Below are 21,761 nucleotides of genomic sequence, written 5' to 3' on the forward strand. Positions count from 1 at the left end.
CTGCATTCATGACGTCAATTTCCCATCCGCCTATTCGCCCGTCCACTTTCAGTGTAACCCTTTACAATTTTTGGAGATCAGGCGCATATATTCCGGATCAATACTTCTCAGTGAATACAGGTTTTATTATCAATATTTATCTAGCTAAAAACTGTTTGTATTTTTACTACTGTGGCGAATGTGCGGACGACATTAATAGATTTATTTTGCAGGACTTCTTTTCTATTCCGTTTGTATCGATTCGACACAGTCAAAATATTGTAAAATTATAAAAAAGGAAAAAATCAGTGATAAAATAAATAAACGATAATTTGTTACATCGAGAAAAACTTAGATTTCATTCAAAGGAGAAAGAGAAGATTATTATTCCCGATATGTGTGGAAATCAAAGGAAAGTGCTGCCGCGGATGTGCTGGCAGAGGCGGGGAGGCCGGGAAAAGAGCGCGGAGAGCACGGAGCAGCGGCGGGTAATGGTGGGGAGCGACCCTGAGGGACTGTGGAGAGTGACCCTGCCGGGCTTTGGGGAGTGACCCTGCGTGACTGTGGGGAGTGACCCTGCGTGACTGTGGGGAGTGACCCTGCCTGGCTGTGGGGAGAGACCCTGCGTGACTGTGGGGAGTGACCCTGCGTGACTCTGGGGAGTGATCCTGCGTGACTGTGGGGAGTGACCCTGCGTGACTGTGGGGAGTGACCCTGCGTGACTGTGGGGAGTGACCCTGCGTGACTGTGGGGAGTGACCCTGCGTGACTGTGGGGAGTGACCCTGCCTGGCTGTGGGGAGAGACCCTGCGTGACTGTGGGGAGTGACCCTGCCGGGCTGTGGGGAGTGACCCTGCGTGACTGTGGGGAGTGACCCTGCGTGACTGTGGGGAGTGACTCTGCCGGGCTGTGGGCAGAGACCCTGCGTGACTGTGGGGAGTGACTCTGCCGGGCTGTGGGCAGAGACCCTGCATGACTGTGGGGAGTGACCCTGCGTGACTGTGGGCAGAGACCCTGCGTGACTGTGGGGAGAGACCTTGCGGGGCTGTGGGGAGTGACCCTGCCGGGCTGTGGGGAGTGACCCTGCGTGACTGTGGGGAGTGACCCTGCGTGACTGTGGGGAGTGACCCTGCGTGACTGTGGGGAGTGACCCTGCGTGACTGTGGGGAGTGACCCTGCGTGACTGTGGGGAGTGACCCTGCCGGGCTGTGGGGAGTGACCCTGCGTGACTGTGGGGAGTGACTCTGCCGGGCTGTGGGCAGAGACCCTGCGTGACTGTGGGGAGTGACTGCCGGCCTGTGGGCAGAGACCCTGTGTGACTGTGGGGAGAGACCTTGCGGGGCTGTGGGGAGTGACCCTGCGTGACTGTGGGGAGTGACCCTGCGTGACTGTGGGGAGTGACCCTGCGTGACTGTGGGGAGTGACCCTGCGTGACTGTGGGGAGAGACCCTGCGTGACTGTGGGGAGAGACCCTGCGTGACTGTGGGGAGAGACCTTGCGGGGCTGTGGGGAGTGACTCTGCCGGGCTGTGGGGAGTGACTCTGCCGGACTGTGGGGAGTGACCCTGCGTGACTGTGGGGAGTGACTCTGCCGGGCTGTGGGCAGAGACCCTGCGTGACTGTGGGGAGTGACTCTGCCGGGCTGTGGGCAGAGACCCTGCGTGACTGTGGGGAGAGACCTTGCGGGGCTGTGGGGAGTGACCCTGCGTGACTGTGGGCAGAGACCCTGCGTGACTGTGGGGAGAGACCTTGCGGGGCTGTGGGGAGTGACCCTGCCGGGCTGTGGGGAGTGACCCTGCCGGGCTGTGGGGAGTGACCCTGCCGGGCTGTGGGGAGTGACCCTGCCGGGCTGTGGGGAGTGACCCTGCCGGGCTGTGGGGAGTGACCCTGCGTGACTGTGGGGAGTGACTCTGCGTGACTGTGGGGAGTGTCCCTGCCGGGCTGTGGGGAGTGACCCTGCGTGACTGTGGGGAGTGACCCTGCCGGGCTGTGGGGAGTGACCCTGCGTGACTGTGGGGAGTGACCCTGCGTGACTGTGGGGAGTGACTCTGCCGGGCTGTGGGCAGAGACCCTGCGTGACTGTGGGGAGAGACCTTGCGGGGCTGTGGGGAGTGACCCTGCGTGACTGTGGCGAGTGACCCTGCCGGGATGTGGGGAGTGACCCTGCGTGACTGTGGGGAGTGACTCTGCCGGGCTGTGGGCAGAGACCCTGCGTGACTGTGGGGAGTGACTCTGCCGGGCTGTGGGCAGAGACCCTGCGTGACTGTGGGGAGAGACCTTGCGGGGCTGTGGGGAGTGACCCTGCGTGACTGTGGGCAGAGACCCTGCGGGGCTGTGGGGAGTGACCCTGCGGGGCTGTGGGGAGAGACCCTGCGGGGCTGTGGGGAGAGACCCTGCGGGGCTGTGGGGAGAGACCCTGCGGGGCTGTGGGGAGAGACCCTGCGGGGCTGTGGGGAGTGACCCTGCCTGGCTGTGGGGAGTGACCCTGCCTGGCTGTGGGGAGTGACCCTGCCTGGCTGTGGGGAGTGACCCTGCCGGGCTGTGGGGAGTGACCCTGCCGGGCTGTGGGGAGTGACCCTGCCGGGCTGTGGGGAGAGACCTTGCGGGGCTGTGGGGAGTGACCCTGCCGGGCTGTGGGGAGTGACCCTGCGTGACTGTGGGGAGTGACTCTGCCGGGCTGTGGGCAGAGACCCTGCGTGACTGTGGGGAGTGACTCTGCCGGGCTGTGGGCAGAGACCCTGCGTGACTGTGGGGAGTGACTCTGCCGGGCTGTGGGCAGAGACCCTGCGTGACTGTGGGGAGTGACTCTGCCGGGCTGTGGGCAGAGACCCTGCGTGACTGTGGGGAGAGACCTTGCGGGGCTGTGGGGAGTGACCCTGCGTGACTGTGGGCAGAGACCCTGCGTGACTGTGGGGAGAGACCTTGCGGGGCTGTGGGGAGTGACCCTGCCGGGCTGTAGGGAGTGACCCTGCCGGGCTGTGGGGAGTGACCCTGCCGGGCTGTGGGGAGAGACCCTGCGTGACTGTGGGGAGTGACCCTGCCGGGCTGTGGGGAGAGACCCTGCCGGGCTGTGGGGAGTGACCCTGCCGGGCTGTGGGGAGTGACCCTGCGTGACTGTGGGGAGAGACCCTGCGGGGCTGTGGGGAGAGACCCTGCGGGGCTGTGGGGAGAGACCCTGCGGGGCTGTGGGGAGAGACCCTGCGGGGCTGTGGGGAGAGACCCTGCGGGGCTGTGGGGAGTGACCCTGCCGGGCTGTGGGGAGTGACCCTGCCTGGCTGTGGGGAGTGACCCTGCCTGGCTGTGGGGAGTGACCCTGCCGGGCTGTGGGGAGTGACCCTGCCGGGCTGTGGGGAGTGACCCTGCCGGGCTGTGGGGAGTGACCCTGCCGGGCTGTGGGGAGAGACCTTGCGGGACTGTGGGGAGTGACTCTGCCGGGCTGTGGGCAGAGACCCTGCGTGACTGTGGGGAGTGACTCTGCCGGGCTGTGGGCAGAGACCCTGCGTGACTGTGGGGAGTGACTCTGCCGGGCTGTGGGCAGAGACCCTGCGTGACTGTGGGGAGAGACCTTGCGGGGCTGTGGGGAGTGACCCTGCGTGACTGTGGGCAGAGACCCTGCGTGACTGTGGGGAGAGACCTTGCGGGGCTGTGGGGAGTGACCCTGCCGGGCTGTGGGGAGTGACCCTGCCGGGCTGTGGGGAGTGACCCTGCCGGGCTGTGGGGAGTGACCCTGCCGGGCTGTGGGGAGAGACCCTGCGTGACTGTGGGGAGTGACCCTGCCGGGCTGTGGGGAGAGACCCTGCCGGGCTGTGGGGAGTGACCCTGCCGGGCTGTGGGGAGTGACCCTGCCGGGCTGTGGGGAGTGACCCTGCCGGGCTGTGGGGAGTGACCCTGCCGGGCTGTGGGGAGTGACCCTGCCGGGCTGTGGGGAATGACCCTGCCGGGCTGTGGGGAGTGACCCTGCCGGGCTGTGGGGAGTGACCCTGCCGGGCTGTGGGGAGTGACCCTGCCGGGCTGTGGGGAGTGACCCTGCCGGGCTGTGGGGAGTGACCCTGCCGGGCTGTGGGGAGTGACCCTGCCGGGCTGTGGGGAGTGACCCTGCCGGGCTGTGGGGAGTGACCCTGCGTGACTGTGGGGAGAGACCCTGCCGGGCTGTGGGGAGAGACCCTGCCGGGCTGTGGGGAGTGACCCTGCCGGGCTGTGGGGAGTGACCCTGCCGGGCTGTGGGGAGTGACCCTGCCGGGCTGTGGGGAGTGACCCTGCCGGACTGTGGGGAGTGACCCTGCCGGGCTGTGGGGAGTGACCCTGCGTGACTGTGGGGAGAGACCTTGCGGGGCTGTGGGGAGTGACCCTGCCGGGCTGTGGGGAGAGACCCTGCCGGGCTGTGGGGAGTGACCCTGCCGGGCTGTGGGGAGTGACCCTGCGTGGCTGTGGGGAGTGACCCTGCGTGGCTGTGGGGAGTGACCCTGCGTGGCTGTGGGGAGTGACCCTGCGTGGCTGTGGGGAGTGACCCTGCGTGACTGTGGGGAGTGACTCTGCCGGGCTGTGGGGAGAGACCCTGCGTGACTGTGGGGAGAGACCCTGCCGGGCTGTGGGGAGAGACCCTGCCGGGCTGTGGGGAGAGACCCTGCGTGGCTGTGGGGAGTGACCCTGCGTGGCTGTGGGGAGTGACCCTGCGTGGCTGTGGGGAGTGACCCTGCGTGGCTGTGGGGAGTGACCCTGCGTGGCTGTGGGGAGTGACCCTGTGTGGCTGTGGGGAGTGACCCTGCGTGACTGTGGGGAGTGACTCTGCCGGGCTGTGGGCAGAGACCCTGCGTGACTGTGGGGAGTGACCCTGCCGGGCTGTGTGGTCCCGGGAGGAGGAGCCAGACAGATAATCTTCATTCTCCTCTGTATGAAAACGTTACATTGCTCTGACCTTTGTTATTCTATGAGCCTCAGATCGGCCGAGACTTCCCAATGTTAGTCAGTGTGTGCGAGAAAGAATAATAATTTTTCCATTAATTTGTGGAGAACTCATAGATCTTGGAACATTCCCTGACCAAATACTATTTACAGCTGACGGTTTGTTACAGTTGTTTCTCACCGGTGCTGATACATTGCAGCAAACTATCAGTTTCAGAGGGCAATTTCCTCTGTTTACCTCACAGCGTTGGGCCTGATACATTGTAACAAACCCTCTGCTCAGCCTTTATGGGTTTTCATCCTCTGGGTGTGCCGCCATTTTCTCATCCTGAACATTTTCCTTCTCGTTTTCTCAGCATTTAGCAATGTCCGACAATGAAGATGATATTTGGGATTATAAATCTCTCCAGAAGCAAAAAGATCGAGTCGTGGACAAAGCAGAATGTCAGGAACAGGCGAGAAGGTCGGGGTCTCAGTCTAAAAGACGGGGTAACAAGAGGAGAAATGCCCCAAAGAAAACAAGGAACACCCAGACCGTCCCCTCAACACAGCCTGCCCCGGAGCTGGCCGTGCAGGGGCCGGGCTCTGAGGAGGACGCACCGTCTACACCCAAAAGAAAAAAAGCTGAAACTGTGGAGACTCCGACGCCAGAGACCCCTCAAAACAGACACAGCAGCCATTGTCCCAGCTGCCAGATGCCGTTCTCCATATTACTGGTACAGACGCCGCGATGGCACGTCAGCGAATGCTTGGACGCTCCGTCCACCGCACAGACAGGTACAGGAGACGCCTTTTACCGTTCTAATCTTAAGGGGATGATCACCCAGGCGGCCAAAAACATCGCGTTACTGCAATGTGTGGATAAGCACCAAAACCCATGTCAGTCTGCGTGCACAGGGTTAACCAGCAGCAAAGCCCGGAGGGGTCACACGAGCATTTTCCACTTTGGTCACAGGTTTCCCTCAAATTTCACGTTTTGTATTGTACAAAGTGAAAATTTCAATGAATTTGACACAAGATTTACACAGAATTTCTACACGTGTCCCCGCAGGAAATACATGACGGGTGCATTCACCCGAGCGAATCACTGGTGGCATCTATGAGGAATTTGACATATCCCACTGGTTGAGGCAGAATACTGCGCTCTGCTCGTGGGGGGCCTTGAAGTCTCATGGCAGTGTGTAAGCGGGACCTTAACCCCTTCATGATGTGGGACGCAAATATATGTCCTATACCAGGTGCAGATACGGAGGAACTAAGCCCGCTCCATACATGGTGGCTTCCAGATGTGTCATATAGCAGCACTTTACCAATGGCAGCGGACGGAGCGAGCTCCAATCACTGCTGTTTAACCATTTAGATGCTGCAGGTTCAGGTCCCTTGGAGGACTAAAAAAGTAAAGAGTGAAAGCTAATAAAGCTGCAAAAAAATAAAATATCGAATCATCATCCCCCTGCCCCACACTTATTCCCAGTTTAAAAAACATATAAATTAAAAAACAGCAAACTTAATATTACCATGTCCAAGAAATATAAAGGTAATAATCTAGATTATGACGCCATAAAGAAAAGATAAATTCTAGAATTGGAGTTTTTGGTCATTTCACTTTTGCAAAAAAAAAAAAAAGAATAAAAACAGATTAAAGTGATGCCAAAACAGTATCAATAAAAACATCAGCTCTTCGGATGTACAGCACCATGGAGTCAATGGTGCTATAAAAATAAATACTAATAGTGCAAAAACAAGGCATCAACCATCGGGTCTCAGAAAATGACGACGCAAATCACTTTTGTCTTTTGAAACTATTAGAATAGTAAAAGAAACTATACAAGTTTGGTGTCGCTGTGATCGCTTCGACCCGGAGAATCAGGTTATGAGTTAATTTTTACCACACAATGAATGCCGTGAACCTAAAAAACAACGCCGAGTGGATTTACATGTTTTTCTTCACCATTTTGCTGCCACTTGGATTTTTCCCCCATTTTTTAGTAAGTTTCATTGTAATATGAGTGAGGACATTCAAAGCTATATCTTGTCCTGCAAAAAAACCAACAAACCCCCATATGTTTTTGTAGGTGGAAACCTAAAAAAAATTATGGCTCTTGGAAGAAGTAGGGGGTCTTATCCGGTTGGGAAAAGGTTAAAGGGGGCTGTTGGGGTATAAGATAGGTCATTAATGTGTGATCTGTGGAGTTATGAACTTTCCCTAGGACCCGCAGCAATCAACAGAATAAAGGGGCCCCTTCATTACAGGGCCTGGTACGTATTGATGAGAGACCCCATATTGGGTACTGCAGTGGGGGGACGGCGTCATTATTGAGTTCTGAGACTGGACTGCTCTCTTTTCTGGGAAAAGAGCCGCACTCGTATTCGGTCCTCAGGGCAGCGAATTCCTGGGTAGCTATGAGCCATCTCAGCCGTAACACTTGCCACATTAGCAGTGGGGGTTGGTAAAGGAGGACAGGGGGGGATACAAGGCTCCGATCCCTTCTCATGGGTGGTCTTTCTGTTCTCTTTGCAGAATGCCCTGATGGTTTTTGCTGCTCGTCCTCGTTTCCTTCTCACTACAAGCGATATTCCCATTTCCTGCTGGCACAGAGGCGTGCTGTGGATCAGCTTTCAATCTCGCCTCCCTGCACCCCCGATCTGACACTACCTGGAGTCGATAAATCAAGTGTTTCCAGTGGTTTCATTCCCTCAATCTCTAAGGAGATGACAAAGCTGAACTCGCCCAAGTCCCAGTCTCCCTCCAGCTCCCAGGAGTCGACGAGGAGAACTTCCCTGGATATGTGGCTCTCCTCACCATCCAAAGCCTCTCAGGAAACCTCCAACCTAATCACTGCCGACGTAGACCCCGATCTATGTGATAGCGCCATTTCCTACTCCCCACTCGTCAGTGATCAGGAGCTCTTCAGTGACGATGAGGGTGACGTGCCAACCTCAGGAAGGACGCCCCTTCCCATCACATCGCCTATGAACAACAGTAAAGCAGTAGAAATCCCCCCACAGTGCAATACTAGTTATCGGCCCCCTCGCCATGATAATGGGGGCAGCTCCTCTGTGAGGACTCATTCTGGTGAGGATTATTGGTCTCAGTGCAGCACACCTGTGTCAGGTGTCAGTGAATGGCCTCCGGAGCAGCTGTGTCCAGCGGGTGCGGCCGACCTCAGCTCTAATGATCAGCTCCTCATAGATCTCATTAAGACAGAGAAAGTCGCAGCCGCTGGAGTAAAGTTTCAGCCTTGTGCACCGATCCCTCAGCACACAATAGAAGCTGAGCCTCCGACGTCAGAATTACAGGAAAGATTCACCCAGGGGTCTCAAGCCATGACGTCCGTGCCCTCGTCCAAAGCCAAGAAGCAGATGGACATTGGGGTTTTCTTTGGTTTGAAACCCAAAGTGGTGAAAGCAGCGGCCGAGGTGAAGGTGCCTCTAAAAGTGCAGAGCCTGAACGCAGTCGCCTCGCAGAACGAGAAACCGCCGCGGAAGAGAAAGGCGACGAGTTCTCTCAGCGACTCTTGCGGAGTGGTGGGGAACGTCAATGAGATCCCAGTATTGTCAACAACCGAAACCGAAAAGAAAGGTGGAAAGAGGTTCCGGCAAAACTCCACCACGGAGCAGGGGGGAAGGGGAAGGAAGCAATGTCCATTCTACAAGAAAATCCCGGGTGAGTGTTCACGCTGGTTACGTGCCCTGTCCTCTTACCTCAGTGCTGGTCTTCATGTGTGAGTCCTAGAAATAATTTTGTTGAGGCTTCTGTGCTTTTCTCATATCTGTGCTTCATCCCAAGGGTGTAAATATGGAAAATCCTGCATTATATTCCCTGCAGCGTGTGAATGGGGCCGAGCAGTAAGAATGGTGGAATAGCTGGTCAGTGAAGCCTATCTGTCCATTTCTTTGCCTTGTGCCGCTTTGTTACTGTGTGGTCATCAAACAACCTGACCAATCTCGGAGGTCCGCCATGAGGCGTGACTAATCGCACAGTGCAATGATCATGCCTCACGCTGTCCCCGGGGGCTCACACTGAGGGGCTTACTGTGAGACAGTCGGGTTGTGCTTGTCTGAGGAGATGGTGTCAGATGTCTTTACCAAAATGGCAGACGCAGGTTTTCTGGCCACCTTGTTAGGGGCTCCTGTGCCCTCCAGGCTGATGCTGTATCCGCCATGTTCACAGCTGATTCTCGCTTGTCTTTGATTTTTTTTTTTTTTTTTTTTCTTTTCTTATCTTCTCTTAGGCACTGGTTTTGCCGTGGACGCTTTCCAGTACGGGGAAATAGACGGCTGCTCTGCGTATTTCCTTACCCACTTTCACTCCGATCACTATGGTGGCCTCACAAAGAAATTCCGCTTCCCTATTTATTGCAGTAAGGTACGGGCTGCTTGTCTCTGCTCCTCAGAAATATCTGGTCTTTATGCAGAAGGTGCGACCTCGGCTGCCCTGAGTCAGTGAGTCCCATTCACTTCTGTGGTAATGGGTCTTCACCTGCTCGACTGCCTCTAGTGAACATGTTTTCTGTGGCCGGCACGTAAATGCCAGATAATTCCATTTAAGCAAATCTCCAGCTTCCTTATAGGTTTATTTTTCAATTTCTTGGTATTCTCAAGATCTCTGCTTGCTGCCAACATGAGTATCCAAAGACTGAAAACCTGTCCTGGCCAGTGCTAACACAGCTGCAGTGCTTGCTACTATGTATCGGAGCAGACGTCTTTAAGTTGCAGACCTCTGTTCACATTGCGCTCTGACCGTACAGTTGTGTTGTGTTCCTCACTGGCTCTGGGCTTTTCTAGTCTTTGGCTGTTACAATATGCAGCTGACTCCATCCTGCTGATTGTGCTGGTCGAGTGTGAGGCGTGCGGCCCCAACTATCACGTCTCGTGTGAAGGGATTTGCACACTGTCCGTGCATGAAGGCGCTGGCTGCAGTAACCACATGACGGCACAGCTGTTGTAACCTGTCATAGCTGCTCTACTCTCTGTGTCCGGTTGCTTCCAGCCTCTTCGGGGACAGGTGTAACCTGTGCTCAGCTGTATACATGTCTGCAGGATATCGATGTGCCATCTGTCATTGCTTTCATCTTTTCCAGATCACGGGGAACCTGGTGCAGACTAAACTGCGAGTAGAGAAGGAATTTATCACCTGCTTACCCATGTACACGGAGTGCCTCGTGAATGGCATCAAAGTGGTGCTGCTGGACGCCAACCAGTACGTATCCTCCGTGAATGGTGCAGCATTGACGCTGAGAAACCACTAATCATTTACTGTTTTCTGCTTTAACCTGGTTGTAAGATCACAGAGAAAATGGTAAAACATGTCTGCTCTTCCTGCTGACGACTTATAACTTAAGAGGTTGTCTGGTCTGAAGTGACAAGTCTGCAGTCACATAGCGTGAAAGTGACTGCAGACTTGTGAATCCTCACAGCTCTGCAGTGTGAAGATTCTCTGATGGGGAGAGGCAGTCACAGGAGTGTATGTATGCGATATGCATACTGCCGGCCGGAATCCGACTGTTTCCAGCCATATGCAATACATTTGCATTTAGCGAACCAAAACAATCTAATTAGATTTTGGCCTGGAGTATGTATATCATACCTGCTGTCACGTGACTGCCTTTCCCAGCACTGGAGAATCCTCACAGCCCGTTCTATGTGAGAGTCACAAGTCTGCAGTTACACAGACTGACTGCAGACTTGTCGTTTTACACCATACAGTCCCTTTAAGCTGTGAGTAATAAACCACGTGGTCTGCCTTCCCGATGGCCGTGTACACGCAGTGCGGCTTGTTACAGCAGCTCCATGTATCACAAAAAACGAGAATAAATATAATGGCTTAAACATCTGCAAGTAATGAAAAGGTTTGACCCTTTCTTATAGACTTGCTGGGCACAGATCCTCACCAGTCTCATCGTCTATTCTAATCGGTGGATAAGAAGCATTCTCTTTGTATTTATCAGTGACCTGATAGTTCTCATAGCTGAGGGCTTGTTACAATTGCATCTAGTCTACGTAATGCTCCGTGATGCTGATAAATATTACCTGCACTGATGTGTTGTAACAAATAGGACAGGAAAGGTTTATTCTCTTCAGGTGATTTGTGTGGACCGAAGCAAATCCTCAGCTGTGAGAAGTCTCCTCATCATTTCAACATGGGCTCCTGGTTGTGGAGCTCTGATGTTACTGTATCTTCATCTGATGGAGAGCAAAGCGTGCACATAGACGGGGAGGACTGTGTCCAGGTACCGCTGATCCCCCTCCATCGTAAATAATCCTTCTCATGTCTCTTCCTTCTATCACATTTTAGCTGCCCGGGGGCCGTTCTGCTGCTTTTTATTCTTCCTAATGGAACCACAGTATTACATACAGGAGACTTCCGTGCAGAAACCTCAATGGAAAGGTATCCAGCACTGCTTGGGAGGAAGATCCACACCTTGTACCTGGACACCACGTAAGACCACATATGTCTGTATAAAAGGAGGACACAATGAGCCAGATGTGTATATGTAGAATTAACTTATACTCCAGAGCTGTACTCACTATTCTGCTGGTGCAGTCACTGTGTACATACATTACATTACTGATCCTGAGTTACATCCTGTATTATACCCCAGAGCTGCACTCACTATTCTGCTGGTGCAGTCATTGTGTACATACATTACTGATCCTGAGTTACATCCTGTATTATACCCCAGAGCTGCACTCACTATTCTGCTGGTGCAGTCATTGTGTACATACATTACTGATCCTGAGTTACATCCTGTATTATACCCCAGAGCTGCACTCACTATTCTGCTGGTGCAGTCACTGTGTACATACATTACTGATCCTGAGTTACATCCTGTATTATACCCCAGAGCTGCACTCACTATTCTGCTGGTGCAGTCACTGTGTACATACATTACATTACTGATCCTGAGTTACATCCTGTATTATACCCCAGAGCTGCACTCACTATTCTGCTGGTGCAGTCACTGTGCACATGCATCACTTGCCCTGCATTATTCTCTAGGGCTGCATGCGTTTTCTTGGCTATTCTCCTTACTTTGTCCCGTCCTCCCTCTCGCAGGTACTGTAGCCCGGAGTACACCTTCCCTCCGCAGCAGGAGACGGTTCAGTTTGCAGTGAACACTGCCTTTGAGATGGTGACGTTACATCCTCGGACTCTGGTGGTCTGCGGAACGTATTCTATTGGAAAGGAGAAGGTGTTTTTGGGTAAATATATGTTTTTTTTTTTTGTTTTTTTTTTCCCCTTCTGTCTTGCATGTTACTTGGTGACTATGTACGGAGCTGCTGCAGTGGATTTCAGGGTCTTCTCCATTCTCGCTGGGTGCACTTAGTTGGGCTGTCAGGAGATGTCTGCGGTTTTTTCCATCCTTGCAGTCTTTATTAAAGAAAAGCTCTGCTGCTTTGAGAACTGGGGGCGATCGTCACCCTAGCAGTGTTAGATTACAGCTCTGAGAGCGCAGTCCGTCCGCAGGGCACGTGATACGGGTATACATCATCGAGGCTGAAGCGCCAGGACAATCGCTCTCAGCCGGCCTCTGGCCTCAAACCGCCTGTGTTATACGGCTTCTTGCAGGCAGCGAGTGGCAGACATCAGTGAACAATGGCTTTTTCTGCTTCCATCCCGATCAGTTGGTCACATGCCTGGATATATTTCATTATGATTTGCACCATTTTCAGGTATAAATTTTATAGTAAGTTTTCATTCCATCGTCCTAATTTTGGAAAGTTAATAAGTTTTCTGTGTCGTCCTCAATACGTCTTTCCCCATTATTTTGGGGGCTTCTTGTCTCCTTTTCCTGCATGTGTAAAGTGCTTGTATCAAGTCAGTAAGTTTTGCTCTATTTCTGAAGATAATGTGTTGGATTCAATGAGACTTTCTCCAGTTCCGAGAATACGGCTCCGACAAGCAGCATGTGGACGGAGCGGGGGTCCATGTGCACCGCAGCCCCAGTCTGTCTTCTGGGACATGGGGTCCCCAATCATCACAAATCTATAGATTTCCAGGACGTCCACCTGACAGCACCATGGAGGACGTCCTCCTCCTCCTTACAGGGACAGGAAGCACACGAGAGGTTAAAGGTCACGTCCCACCCCCTCTCCCTCAGTGTTTTTCCTGTCCCTGCATGGAGGGACACACGAGAAGCTTACCGGAGGGGCTCAGGGGATCGTACGGCTAGTCCAAGCCTTCCCCTGTCAAGAGGTCCCGGGGCCGAAACTCTCCAGTGGGGAGTCCCTCTGCCCCAAAGGCCAGGAGCAGGACGACGCTCCTGGAGGGAGCCGTTCCTCCCTATGGGAGGCTCTCGGCTCCAAAAACTCACCGCCACGGCAGGTGATGGTCGGCTCCCCGCAGGCGGCTGGCTGGGCGGGCACCGACGGACGACTGGCGCAGCGGCGCTGGGAGGCAGGAATGAGGCCTCCGCAGTCCGCCATAGCAGGCAAAGAGGCCGGAGTGGCAGTCCGCCGCAGACGGATGGGGGTTGACTCCCCACGGCGGCAGGCCGGAGGAGGCCGCCATAGCCGCGCGCAGAGCAGGAAGTGGAGGAGGCGGCCTAACGCGAGAGGCCGCGCGTCACATCCGGTGACGTCAGACGCCGGCCTTTGAATCCCGCGCGCGCTTGCGGCGCTTCTGAAGCCACAGAGCGCTCGCTACAGAAGCCACACAGCGCTCGCCTCTGGGGTCCACAGCGCGCACTCCTAAGGCACAGAGCGCGCTTCTGGAGATCCAGGGAGCACGCTTCGGAGGTCCATAGCTCCCTGCGGACCGCGCCAGGATGGAAGGGGTCGCTCCAGCAGGCGGAGGGGTAAGTGCGCATAGCGCAGACCACCCTCTCCCACCCATTACCCCAACCCAGATCTGAGTAGGTGCCCCTTCTGTATTAGGAGAAGGGAGCCCCGACAGAATCCCCCTTGGGGGCGAAGGACCCGGCAAAGGCCACCTCCAAATCGGTCAGATGCCCAGTATGCAGGGTAAAGCTGCCAGACGCATATAACAAGACCCTATGCGGACCCTGTACCTCAAGGGCCGTAGGCGAGGAACAGCCATCCCTCCTAGCCGAGATGAGATCGCTGATAAGGGAGGAAGTTCGGGCCTCTACATCCAGCCTCGCACGGCGTCAGTCCCCCAGCCCAGGGCTTTTTGATCCTGAGGAAACCCGGGCACGGGAGGAAATTCCTAAAATAGATGTCCCAGTCGCTAAAGTTACCAAAAAGACGGCTATCCCATTCGAGGACTCATCAGGTCTTCGAGACCCGATGGATAGGAAGGCAGACGTCTTATTAAAAAGAGCGTGGGAGACGTCGGCGGCTCTCATTAGGGCCAACATAGCAGCCACCTCGGTGGCCAGGTCTATGTTTTTGTGGATGGGGCAGTTGGAAGAGCACCTAACCAACAAGACCCCTAGATCACACATCCTAGCATCCCTTCCGCTCATGAAATCGGCTACGGCATTCCTATCAGATGCGTCAGCCGAATCGGTAAGATTTGCAGCCAGAAACAGCTCCCTCTCCAACGCAGCCCGAAGAGCAGTCTGGCTCAGATCCTGGTCGGGGGACAACGCTTCAAAAACTAAGCTATGCGCCATCCCCTTCTCGGGCCTGAGGGTATTCGGGCCAGCCCTAGATAACATTCTAGAGCTGGTGTCTGATAAAAAGAAGGGATTCCCGGAGGGAAAACCCAGACGACCCCAGTCCTTTAGGAGAGGCTCCTTTTCTACGAGGCAGACCGAGTTCAGGGGTCGGGCAAGGTCCAGTAGAGGCTCCTATAAGGGCTCCTTCAGCCAGACCGGAAGGGACAGAGGTCCTCCATTCACATCAACCTCTAGATCGAGGAGGCAATGACGCCATAGGTATTGGGGGGAGACTTCGCCACTTCGCAACAAACTGGTCCCGAGTCACCCACAATCAGTGGGTCCTCAGAACCATCGCGGAGGGCTACAATATAGAGCTTTATTCACCTCCCCCCGAAAGATAAATTACCCCCACTGTCGTCCTGGAGGACTCCGCAATGTGGACGGATCTACAGGACATGGTAAAATCAAAGGTCATAGTACCAGTTCCCCCATCAGAAAGAGGGAAAGGGCACTATTCGTCCCTGTTCTCGATCACAAAACCGTCTGGCGAGGCCCGTACCATCATAAACCTGAAACCACTAAATGCCTGGGTCAAGTACAAGAGATTCCGGATGGTATCGGTCCGATCCGCAACCCTCCTGATAGATCGGGACGCCGTCATGTGCACTCTAGACCTAAAGAAGGCCTACTACCAGGTCCCTATCCATCCCTCATCCCAGAGACTGCTAAGGTTTGCGGTCAGTTTACCAGCCCGGACCTGCCACTTCCAGTTCCAGTGTCTTCCATTCGGGTTGGCCTCACCTCCCAGAATCTTTACAAAGCTGGTGGGAGAAGTAGTGGCCTACCTGAGAGATCAGGGTATTGTGATCATACCCTATTTAGACGACTTCCTACTGGTGGCAAGATCCAGGGAAGCGCTCGTTCGCGACAGAAACCGAGCAACTGCGGTAATGGAGTTCATTGGATGGGTGATCAATTGGGAGAAGTCGAACATCAGACCAGAAACCAGGAAAATATTTCTCGGGTCCTCCTAGACTCAACCGACAGAATATCCTGGCTACCCGAACAGAAGCAGAGGACTATTCAGACCAGAACCAGAGACCTGTTGAGACGTCAGTGCTCCATAAGAGAGGCAATGGAGGTCCTGGGCCTCATGACGGCCTGCATCCAGTGCGTCCGATGGGCCCAATTCCACTCAAGATCACTGCAGAAAGAGATCCTTGCGAGGTGGGACAGAAGTCAGGCGTCGCTAGACAGACCTCTAAGGCTGCCAGAACGAGTAAGAGAGTCCCTTCGGTGGTGGACACGGTCCAGAAACCTTCAGGTGGGCGTATTTTGGACAGCCTCTCCATACGTGGTAGTCACCACGGACGCCAGTGTGTGGGGTTGGGGAGCCCACATAGAAGGGAAAATCTTCCAGGGGAGATGGCCAGTAGACATCAAGACCAGATCCTCCAATTTCAGAGAACTCTACGCGGTCTGGGAAGCGCTACGGCGGAACCAGTCGATACTAGAGAATCGTCATGTCCGTATACTATCCGACAATATGACGACAGTGGCATTCCTGAAGCACCAGGGAGGACCCAGACATCAACCACTACAGGACCTAGCGGGAAAAATATTCGCTTGGGCAGAAAGAACAGTCCGATCAGTGACCGCAGTACACCTAGAGGGTTCCCAGAACGAAGTAGCAGACTACTTGAGCAGACAACGGATCCTCCCGACAGAATGGGAACTGAACGAAGAGATCTTCAACCATCTCTGTCAGCGTTGGGGGACCCCCAGTATAGATCTCTTTGCAAGCCGAAAGAATTCGAAAGTCCCCAGATTCTATTCCCTGAATCCGATGGACCACCCAGAAGGTGTGGATGCCCTGAGTCAGACCTGGGGAGAATCCCTCTCCTACGCATTCCCGCCACTGGCCCTCATACCGACAGTGCTCAGGGAAATACGCGAGGACCACGCACGAGTGATGTTGATCGCTCCATACTGGCCAAAGAGAAGCTGGTTTCCCCTTCTAGGAGCCATGGCAGTCGGAAATCCAGTCGAGCTACCCCTGTGGAAGGACATCATCCACCAGGGCCCGATCTACCATCCAAACCCAGCAAGACTTCATCTATCGGCTTGGATCCTGAGAGGGACATCCTGAAGACAAAGGGATTGTCGGACCAGGTCATATCCACCCTACTGGCCAGTAGGAAACCGGTGACATCCGCAATCTATAGAAAGATATGGAAAAGATTCTGTCTGGAGGGTGGCAGGTCCGATCTCGTGGCAGGCACCCCTGACCTCCCTAGCATACTAAGTTTTTTGCAGGCAGGTTTTAATAAAGGCCTTAAGCCTAGCACGCTAAAGGTCCATATTTCAGCCTTATGCGCCTTCTTCGTTTACCAGCTAGCGGCTCATCCCTGGGTAATAAGATTTATAAAGGCCACGCAGCGCCTGCGCCCCACGATTAGGCTACTCACCCCGCCGTGGGATCTGGGTCTGGTACTCAGGTCCCTCTGTACAGACCACTATGCCCTAGGGGAGAAAATAACATCTCTGCCCTCACCCGTAAAACGGCCTTCCTAGTAGCCATTACCACGGCCAAAAGGATAGGGGAGATCCAGGCCCTGTCCACTAAGGACCCATATCTACAGATATGAGGGGATAGTATAATCCTAAGGTTAGTCCCGGCATTTACCTGAAGGTAGTCTCCTCAAAGAATCTAAACCAGGAGGTAGTGTTACCATCGTTCTGCGACAATCCCCGTAATAAAAAAGAACAGCGTCTTCTCTCGCTGGATGTGAGGCGCGCGGTGCTAGACTATCTAGAAGCCACCGATAGCTGGCGCATTGACCCAAACTTGTTCATCCTTTTTGGGGGTAAAAATAAGGGGAAGAAAGCCTCTAAGGCATCTATCGCGCGCTGGATTACCTCAGTAATCTCTGACGCCTACCAAGCCGAAGGCGTTAGCCCGCCAGGGTCCATAAAAGCCCACTCTACGAGGGCGGTATCAGCCTCATGGGCTGAACGGGCGGGGGCCTCGGTTGACCAAATCCGTAGAGCAGCAACCTGGGCCAATCTGAATACATTCTGCAAGCACTACAAGCTTGACGTGTTGGCTGGTCAGCAGACCGCATTCGGGAGAAAAGTTCTCCAGGCGGTAATCCCACCCTGAGGAGGTGCTTTGGTACTCTCCATGGTGCTGTCAGGTGGACGTCCTGGAAAATAGGTATTAGACCTACCGGTAATGATGTTTCCAGGAGTCCATCCTGACAGCACGGGTATTTCCCTCCCTGTTATGTTATGCTATGTTGTATTTTGATATGTCATATGCTGTAATATGATTGTTTCATTAAACTGTTACTAGCATCATCCACCTTGCGGTACTTGTTAAATCACTGAGGGAGAGGGGGTGGGACGTGACCTTTAACCTCTCGTGTGCTTCCTGTCCCTGTAAGGAGGAGGAGGACGTCCTCCATGGTGCTGTCAGGATGGACTCCTGGAAACATCATTACCGGTAGGTCTAATACCTATTTTTATTTCTTGATGGTTTTTCTCTCCTACTTGCAGCAATTGCTGATGTTTTGGGCTGTAAGGTTTGCATGTCCCAAGACAAGTATAAGACGATGCAGTGTCTGGAGTCGGCGGAGATCCGAGCCCTGGTGACCACGGACTGGCACAGCACTGCGCTGCACGTCCTTCCTATGATGCAGGTAAACTTCAAGGTAAGTTTCTGCGCTGCTTTGGTCAGGACTTGTGTGTTTAGGGCTTAGTACAGATAAGACTGTGGTCACAAGAACGAATGTGGCCCCAGCTCCAACACTACTGGGGGGGGGGGGGGGTCTGGGCAGGTGCCATCTGCCATCCCCTGCAGACTCTTCTAGTACACTCGCATCACGGGGTGGCATCAGTTGAGATGTTACATGTACATCATTGATTACTAATACAACCCCTTCCCAAATGCTGAAGTCCTCTGTGTTTAACTACAAAAGTAAAATCCTCCTCGGCTCCCGGTCTTCCGCGGCTCACGTGACGCCATCATTGATTGCACATTGCAATGTCCCTGATCTGGTGCTGACATTGCTTATTACACCGGCGACTTCAGCATTTAGGATGTGTGGTCCAGCAGCAGGTGATGCTTTTAACTAAAGTCTGCTCTATCTGCATGAAAATCGTGCATCAACCTGAGCATCATCAACCTTCTCCTCAGGTGTTTTTTGCTTGCAGGGTCTCGCTGCCCACCTCAACAAATTCTCTGGGAAATACGACCGTGTCTTGGCCTTCAAGCCAACAGGATGGACGTATTCTGATGGCTGCAGTTCGGTGGCTGAGATCAGACCGGAGGTCCGAGGGAAGATTACTATGTATGGTATGTATGAGGCCTTGCTGCTAACATCCCGGCCTTTCTACGTGTGTACGGCACAATATGACGTCTGTTGCAGCGGTGTCAGTGGCATTTATCAGTCAGTGTCCAAATCCTGGCAGGGACCTGAATGCTACAGTTCTGACTTCCAGGAGCCACCACTAGGGGGAGCTCATGGTGAATGTATGCAGGGCGCTCCCTCTAGTGGTGACAAGCTCATCCTGCAGATGATTAGAGCTGCAGATCACTGGATCCGCCTGGTCTGTGACCCCCAACACCGGACTGATCTCCTTATAGTGACTGATGTCTGTGCGTGAGCTAATACAGGGCCGGAGGCCGATCCAGGGTCAGGAAATGTAATGTAAATAAATTTCAAAAACTGACGTCACATCCAAGCATAAGCATAGTGTGAACAGGTGCTTAACCTAGAGTCACCAACTCGTATACATTCAAGCAAAAAAGGAAGCTACAGTGTGCTTTCTTTTTTGCTTGAAGGAAATGTAATGTAGGGAGAATTGTCTCCGAGTCAGATGTCGCAGTCGGGGTGTCTGTGGCACATGACTGACTGTGATGGGTCTTATGTGTGATCTCTGCTGCTTCCCCGCAGGGATCCCATACAGTGAACACAGCAGCTTCTCCGAGATGAAGAGATTTGTGCAATTTATAAAACCGCAGAAAATCATCCCGACCGTCAATGTGGGGAGCTGGAAATCCCGCACGGCCATGGAGAGATATTTTGCTGAATGGCTTTCGGAGAGCACGAAGTGAGAGCCGGTTCTGCAGGGTCCGGATGTCTCCTAAATGGACTGTGCGCCGTCCTGTCTGGACCGCACAGACCCCGATCTCCTAATTATACGTAACCTAAAGGGGTCTACAGAGATGTGCGACAGGACCGCTGTAGGGTCATAATCTATACATATTTCCAGCTTCACTTCCGCACCAAGATCTCTGCTTGCAGTCAGTGAATGGGAACATTATTTAAATGCAGAGATCCTGACCAAGGTAGAAGCGAAGTCTGCTGGAGTCCTAGCACTTATCAGGCCGAGACTGAGGTCATTGTGTGAATGTGATGGAGGAAGAGCAGAAACAGAGACCGGATGCATCACTGCCCACCTCTCCCAAAGACCACCGCCCTCCGGAGGCTGAGCGGCCTGCAGAGTCACAAGCCCGGGCCACGCTCACACCTGTGACTGTATGGAGGAGCCCCGGCTGTGCGGTATCTCCGCCGCCGAGTCTCGCTGCACTTATTTTTAACGGTGCTCTTGTTTTCGTCTTTGTGGACCTTTTGCAAAACTACTAGGGCGTGCTGGGAGTTGTAGTTTTGCAGACCACGATCTCACAGGGTGGGATCTGCCGCCATCTTTGTCTTGTGTCCATCATACAAAATTGTTAATGTAATGAAATTATGTTATCTAATGGGAAATGTGCAAAAATATATAACAGAAATCTCTTGTGAGGTGTTTTTTTTTTTTTTAACTAAAAAATAAATTTCTTAAGATTTTTTTTTTTCAGTTTTCTATTGGTGTTGTCATAATGTATCTTTCTGTGTGCTGATATAAAATCTTTATACGTCAGAGCTCTGCATTCAACGTAGATGTGAGAAACTACAGTCACCACTAGGGGGAGCTCACTACATACAGATTTATACAGTCACCACTAGGGGGGAGCACACTACATACAGATATATACAGTCACCACTAGATGGAGCTCGCTACATACAGATATATACAGCCACCACTAGAGGGAGCTTGCTACATACAGCTATATATAGCCACCACTAGGGGGGAGCTCACTACATACAGCTATATATACAGCCACCACTAGGGGGGAGCACACTACATACAGATATATACAGTCACCACTAGAGGGAGCTCACTACATACAGCTATATATACAGCCACCACTAGGGGGGAGCTCACTACATACAGATATATACAGTCACCACTAGGGGGGAGCTCACTACATACAGATATATACACAGTCACCACTAGGGGGGAGCTCACTACATACAGATTTATACAGTCACCACTAGAGGGAGCCCCACCTGGGGGCTTGGTAAGTGATCTCCAGGCCACACACTGGGATAGATCCAGTGCAGGTCCCACTCCCATCAGATAATAGTATTTCAGAGGATGATGGGGGTGTTGCAGATGATAGCAGTAGTAGCGGGGGTCGCCTCGTCTTGCAGCAGATCCGTCAGCTAGAGTCCCCAGTAAATCATGCCCACCTGAAGTTTGGGGATGAGGACTGCGGGGATGAGGCAACCAGGAGGGGGAAAAAGAAACAGGAAGAAAACATCGGAGTGGTTGGTGTTTGTCCCCCTTCCTGGGACCCCCTGGTCCCGCTGTGTGGAGCCCGTTATCCACCCCGGCCTGGGACCTGCAGTGGGTCCCGTGCGAGGGAGCGGGGAGAGTACAAGTCACGGGGCGGAGGTCGCAGGCTCTGCTGGCGGTAGCAGAGAGGGCGAGAGTGGGCTTGCGGCTGCTGAGCCGGACAGTGTGCATAGTCTGGAGTGGGGCCCTGTGGCAGACGGAAGTAACACCTGTGGAGGTGTCCAGGCCCGATCCTTGGTGAAAACTGGGGACGGCCTGGCGCCTGCTGTTGACGCTCGGGAGGTGGAGACTGTGGGTACCTTGCCGTTGGTGGTGCGCTGTCAGCCGGAGCCGCATCATCGGCGGCATGTGCTGTGGTGTCGGAGCCCCCCACATGCACATCCGATGTTGGGTCAAAGTCAGGGACCCCGGCACCGGTTATCTCGGATGCAGCTGTAATGGCTGCGGCAACACCAGCCCGGCCTGCACCCTCGCCGGAGAGTGTCGCACCACTGGAGTCCTCTGCATGTGTGTCATCTGTATCTGAGGGGGACCCGGTGGTGAAGTGCACACAGGAGCGTGGAGATGGTCTGCAGGAGACGCTGGAGCAATAGTCTGCAGCCGCCAGCACATGCTCTGCTGAAAAGCAG

General features: G+C 54.0%; 1 protein-coding gene across 7 annotated transcripts; it reads left to right on the forward strand.

Annotated features, from left to right (window-relative positions):
- Window positions 1–2: 2 nt before the first annotated feature.
- On the forward strand, window positions 3–20,251 carry DCLRE1A (DNA cross-link repair 1A). 7 transcript variants are annotated; one of them, XM_073556629.1, is made up of 10 exons: window positions 3–120; window positions 5,236–5,656; window positions 7,401–8,546; window positions 9,115–9,248; window positions 9,964–10,082; window positions 11,178–11,321; window positions 11,940–12,085; window positions 18,007–18,161; window positions 18,664–18,805; window positions 19,407–20,251. In XM_073556629.1, the coding sequence occupies exons 2-10, from the start codon at window positions 5,245–5,247 to the stop codon at window positions 19,565–19,567; spliced, it is 2,559 nt and encodes an 852-aa protein (XP_073412730.1). In that variant the 5' UTR covers window positions 3–120; window positions 5,236–5,244; the 3' UTR covers window positions 19,568–20,251. The 7 variants fall into 7 exon arrangements, with proteins under 7 accessions (XP_073412730.1, XP_073412727.1, XP_073412728.1 ...); XM_073556626.1 differs by lacking the exon at window positions 3–120 and adding an exon at window positions 311–467; XM_073556627.1 differs by lacking the exon at window positions 3–120 and adding an exon at window positions 347–473 and having other exon boundaries at window positions 18,647–18,805.
- The last annotated feature ends 1,510 nt before the right edge of the window (window positions 20,252–21,761 follow it).

Source organism: Dendrobates tinctorius, unplaced genomic scaffold, assembly GCF_039654945.1.
Source record: "Dendrobates tinctorius isolate UK_male_01 unplaced genomic scaffold, ASM3965494v1 ptg000236l, whole genome shotgun sequence".
Lineage (NCBI taxonomy): Eukaryota > Metazoa > Chordata > Amphibia > Anura > Dendrobatidae > Dendrobates > Dendrobates tinctorius.